Genomic DNA, 6,000 nt, shown 5'->3' on the forward strand with positions numbered 1-6,000 from the left:
ACTAGGTAAAGGGGACAGAGATGTAACTGATGTGGGTGATTTCTGTCCCCGACCAATGAGGATAAAGCAGTTTTTGGAAGCTTATGAAAAGGGAGCTGCAAATGAAATAGATGTAGTTGTTGATGATAAGGGGCAAACTAATAATGAAAATAATGTTCTTCGGGTAATGTGCACGAATGCTCGAAGCTTGAGCAAAAAGCTCTGTGAATTAATGGCCATAATATCTAGAGATAATTTGGACCTGGTTGCCATAACTGAGACATGGTTTAAGGATTCTAATGAATGGGAAATATCCATACCAGGATATACACTGTATAGGAAGGATAGAATAGAGAGAAGGGGAGGTGGAGTAGCCATTTATATTAAAGAAAGTCTAAAAACAACACTAATTCACAATACATGTCAAGATCTAGAGACTCTCTGGATTTGCATGCAAAATAAAGAAGGTTCTGTCATTAGAATTGGGGTGATCTATAGGCCTCCAGGGCAATCCGAGGAATATGACAACAAGATGGTGGATGAAATTACCCAAATGGCAGTAAAGGGAGATATTGTGGTTATGGGTGATTTCAACATGCCTGATGTTGACTGGAATATCCCCAGTGCCCTCCATGCAAAAGTAAGAATATAGTAGAGGCCTTTACAGGAGCAGCTCTGGCACAGCTGGTTAAGACACCAACTAGAGGGGAGAATATTCTAGATTTGGTTTTTACGAATGGGAATTGGGTTTCAGATGTCAACGTGGGAGAAAATTTAGGATGTAGTGACCATCTATGTTTGTGGTTTGATGTAAAAACTAATTGTGAGCAATCCTATAATGCAACCAAAGTATATGGTTTAGCAATGATGTAAGGGCTATAGTCAATGAAAAAAAGGCTGCCTATAGGAGGTATAAAGAGTCTGGAAGTATAGCTGATAGGGAGGTGTATAAAATGAGACAGAAGGAGGCGAAACAAATAATATATGCTGCTAAAGCCTCAAAAGAGGAAGAAATTGCCAAATTGTAAAGAAGGGGGATAAAACCTTCTTCAGATATATTAGTGATAAGAAGAAGAAAAACTGCGGCATCACGAAGCTTAGTACCGGGAATAATACATGGATTAATGGGAATAAGGAGATCGCTGACCATTTCAATAGCTACTTCTGTTCAGTTTTCTCAAAAGACACCGTACAAAATAATACTATAGAGGGATATAGCATTGCTTCCAGCTGTACGGATTCAGCTCCAGTGATCTTAGAAGTCGATGTCTTAGAAGAACTCGAACGATTAAAGATAAATAAGGCAATGGGTCCAGAAGGCATCCACCCCAGAGTTCTTAAAGAACTCAGATCTGTCATTACTACCCCCCTGACTGATTTGTTTAACCAATCCTTGTTAACAGGAGAAGTTCCTGAGGATTGGAGAATGGCCAGTGTTGTGCCTATTCACAAGAAGGGCAGTAGAGAAGAAGCTGGTAACTACAGGCCAGTTAGCTTGACATCAGTTGTAGTTAAAATGATGGAGACTCTACTCAAAAAGAGGATAAATCAGCACCTAAAAAACAATAACTTATTGGACCCAAATCAGCATGGCTTTACTGAAGGCAAATCATGTCAGACTAATCTCATTGATTTCTTTGACTATGTCACAAAGGTGTTGGATGAAGGTGGTGCCGTGGATATTGCCTACCTGGACTTCAGCAAAGCCTTTGATACGGTTCCACATAAAGAGCTGATAGATAAATTAATGAAGATTGGACTTAATCCGTGGATAGTTCAATGGATTTGCAGCTGGCTGAAGCATAGACATCAGAGAGTTATTGTTAATGGCGAGTATTCTGAGCAGAGTCAGGTTACAAGCGGTGTGCCACAAGGGTCTGTTCTGGGTCCTATTCTTTTTAATATGTTTGTAAGTGACATAGGGGAAGGTTTGGTAGGGAAGGTTTGCCTATTTGCCGATGACTCTAAAGTGTGCAATAGGGTTGATATTCCTGGAGGGGTGTATAATATGGTAAATGATTTAGCTTTACTAGATAAATGGTCAAAGCAATGGAAACTGCAGTTTAATGTTTCCAAATGTAAAATAATGCACTTGGGGAAAAGGAATCCTCAATCTGAGTATTGTATTGGCAGTTCTGTGTTAGCAAATACTTCAAAAGAAAAGGATTTAGGGGTAATGATTTCTGACAGTCTCAAAATGGGTGAACAGTGCAGTCTGGCGGTAGGGAAAGCAAGTAGGATGCTTGGCTGCATAGCTAGAGGTATAACAAGCAGGAAGAGGGAGATTATGATCCCGCTATATAGAATGCTGGTGAGACCACATTTGGAATACTGTGTTCAGTTCTGGAGACCTCACCTACAAAAAAATATTGACAAAATTGAACGGGTCCAAAGACGGGCTACAAGAATGGTGGAAGATCTTAAGCATAAAACGTATCAGGAAAGACTTAATGAACTCAATCTGTATAGTCTGGAGGACAGAAGGAAAAGGGGGGACATGATCGAAACATTTAAATATATTAAAGGGTTAAATAAGGTCCAGGAGGGAAGTGTTTTTAATAGGAAAGTGAACACAAGAACAAGGGGACACAATCTGAAGTGAGTTGGGGGAAAGATCAAAAGCAACATGAGAAAATATTATTTTACTGAAAGAGTAGTAGATCCTTGGAACAAACTTCCAGCAGACGTGGTAGATAAATCCACAGTAACTGAATTTAAACATGCCTGGGATAAACATATATCCATCCTAAGATAAAATACAGAAAATAGTATAAGGGCAGACTAGATGGACCATGAGGCCTTTTTCTGCCGTCAGACTTCTATGTTTCTATTATTATTATTATTATTATTATTATTATTATTATTATTATTATTATATTTGGATTTTGGAAGTTTTTATTGTTCTTTTATATGTTGCAAGCTGCCCTGAGTTTTCAGAGAGGGGTGGCATATATAAATAGATCGACAGACAGACAGACTGAATAGAGCTACATTTGTTTAACATACATTTCCTTCGTCGTCAATCACCTGGATCTGTCCCGAATGGCACAGCTTGACCACTGCTCCGATGGGAACATCAAATTCCCGCCTGGTCCGGAAGTCCATCCATACGTAATCCCCCTGGGAAGAAATACAAACAGGGCGTTGAAGTCCGGAAAAAAATACAGCAAAGAAATATCAGAGTACAGTTCGTCACTTAATACAGAGAGTCCTCAACTTAACAACAGTTCGTTTAGTGACCGTTTTAAGTTACCATGGCACTGGAAAAAGTGACTGAAGACCAGGATTGGGTTCACCCCTTACCTTCCCTATACCAGTTCGCATTGCGTCGGAAGTGCTTACTTCATGTCAGGGAAATGACCCCCTGGGCATACGCAGGGGCAGAGATTTCCTTGCTAGTGGCTTTCAACAGGCGGCCGTTGCTACTTACCATCATTATTAGTGCAATGCACATTATTATTATTATTAATAATAATAATAATAATAATAATTATTATTATTATTATTATTATTATTATTATTATTATTTAATTAGATTTGTATGCCACCCCTCTCCGTAGACTCGGGGTGGCTCACAACAGTGATAAAAACAATACATGGTAACAAATCTAATAATTAAAATCTAAAATAACAGTTTTACATTACAAAGTCTAAAAAAAACAACAACCAATAGATAAAATACATACACACAGTCATATCATGCACAAAGTTACATAGGCAAGGGGGGGATTTCTCAGTTCCCCCAAGCCTGGCGACAGAGGTATTTATGAAAGGTAAGGAGGGTGGGGGCAGTCCTAATCTCTGGGGGGACATGCAGCTTCAGGACATGTCCCAGCAAGATTTTGCTTCTGCGCATGCGCAGAAAGTAAAATATCGCAAGGATACATGTGCACAAGAGATTTTGGCGATTTTTTTGCTTCTGTGCATGCGCAGAATCAAAAAAATGCTGAAATCTCTCGTGCACATGTCTTCTGCATGTTTGCAGAGACGCAGAGCTGGGCATGCAGTTCCATTTTCACTACCAGTCCGCAGCATGGCCCGTATTGGGTAGCAACCTGGGACCAAAAATGGGCCATTGGGGGGCACCACACTCACCACATCCAGTTTTGGGCCTAGCAGGCCTCCCTGCAGCCTCCTGGAACCAAAAAGGGGTCATTGAGGGGCCCCACACCCACCACACCCAATTTTGGGCCTAGCAGGCCTCATTGCAGCCTTCTGGGACAAAAAGGGGGCCATTGGGGGGCACCTCACTCGCCACATCCAGTTTTGGGCCTAGCAGGCCTCATTGCAGCCTCCTGGAACCAAAAATGGGCCATTGGGGGGCACCACACTCACCACACCCAATTTTGGGCCTAGCACGCATCATTGCAGCCTTCTGGAACCAAAAAGGGGCCATTGGGGGGCACCTCACTCGCCATACTCAGTTTTGGGCCTAGCAGGCCTCATTGCAGCCTTCTGGGACAAAAAATGGGCCATTGGGGGGCACCACACTCACCACATCCAGTTTTGGGCCTAGCAGGCCTCATTGCAGCCTCCTGGGACCAAAAAGGGGCTATTGCAGGGCGCCACACCCACCATACCCAGTTTTGGGCCTAACAGGCCTCATTGCAGCCTTCTGGGACCAAAAACAGGCCATTGCAAGGCACCTCACTCACCACACCAAGTTTTAGGCCTAGCACGCCTCCCTGCAGCCTCCTGGAACCAAAAAGGGGCCATTGGGGGGCACCTCACTCGCCACACCCAGTTTTGGGCCTAGCAGGCCTCATTGCAGACTTCTGGGACCAAAAAGGGGCCATTGGGGGGGCGCCACACCCTCCATATCCAGTTTTGGGCCTAGCAGGCTTCCCTGCAGCCTTCTGCATGTGCCCTGCCCTCTGTGTGTGCGCCCGGCAGATCAGCTGCTGGCTGGAAGCACGACTCACTTGCCTGCAAAGAGGGATCTGGGTGCCACCTGTGACACGCGTGCCATAGGCTCTAGAGGTAATGCTTCTCTCCCCCACCAGGCTGGAGAGCCCCAAAGTTTCTGAAAAAAGATTCCGATTCCAAAGCTTTGGTGTTTTCATTGCCTTTGTAACTTTGAATACTGTACTTCAAGAAGGAATCGTGTTTCTACAGTCTTGAGAAGATAGAGGAGAGGAAACTACGATCCTTTTCAAGGAGACTCACAGAGAAAACAATTTTGTCTGGTGTAGGGTTTTGTCTGGTGTAGGGTGGTGTAGGGTTTCCTGCCTAAGCAGGGGGCTGGACTAGACAACCTCCAAGGCCCCTTCCAATTCTGTTATTCTAGATTCTAAATTCGGGCCTGTTGTCAACCCTTCCAATTTGCAAGATGGAAAAACAAATAATAAGAAGAATTCAGGTACAGAAAGACAGACATGGGCTCATAGCTAGGGGGAAAAAAACTATGTTAAATGTTAAAAGTAATTTGACAGAATAATAATAATAATAATAATAATAATAATAATAATAATAATAATAATAATAATAGCTCCTTAAAACCCACCTCTGCCGTCAGGCATGGGGGAATTGAGATATTCTTTCCCCCTAGGCCTTTACAATTTATGCATGTTATGTTTGTTTGTAGGGATGTTTGGTTTTACAATAAGAATTATTTAGTTGTTTTAATGTTGGATTTATATGATGTTTTTATTACTGTTGTTAGCCGCCCCGAGTCTACAGAGAGAGGCGGCATACAAATCTAATCAATCAATCAATAATAATAATAATAATAATAATAATAATAATAATAATAATAATATATTAGATTTGTATGCCGCCCCTCTCCCAAGACTCGGGGCGGCTCACAACAATAATAAAACAGTGTGACAATGTAAACAAATCTAATATTAAAAGCCATCTAAAAACCACTCATTTAAAAAACCATGCAACACACGCATTCCATACATAAAACTATAAAAAGCCGGGGGGAGATGTCTCAACTTCCCCATGCCTGGCAATATAGGTGGGTCTTAAGTAGTTTGCAAAAGACAAGGAGAGTGGGGACAGTTCTGATCTCTGGGG

The 6,000-nt window shown here is 42.1% G+C and overlaps 1 protein-coding gene across 1 annotated transcript in view; it reads right to left on the reverse strand.

Annotated features, from left to right (window-relative positions):
- Positions 1-3,303, reverse strand: part of LOC139155538 (unconventional myosin-VIIa-like) — a 109,561-nt gene extending 106,258 nt beyond the window's left edge. Inside the window, exons 1-2 of the mRNA XM_070730715.1 lie at positions 3,283-3,303; positions 2,986-3,111 (exon numbers count right to left, since the gene is read on the reverse strand). Coding sequence (XP_070586816.1) covers positions 2,986-3,111; positions 3,283-3,303 — 147 coding nt within the window. The remainder of the gene's footprint in view (positions 1-2,985; positions 3,112-3,282) is intronic.
- Positions 3,304-6,000: the final 2,697 nt, after the last annotated feature.

Source organism: Erythrolamprus reginae, unplaced genomic scaffold (assembly GCF_031021105.1).
Source record: "Erythrolamprus reginae isolate rEryReg1 unplaced genomic scaffold, rEryReg1.hap1 H_28, whole genome shotgun sequence".
Classification (NCBI taxonomy): Eukaryota; Metazoa; Chordata; class Lepidosauria; order Squamata; family Dipsadidae; genus Erythrolamprus; species Erythrolamprus reginae.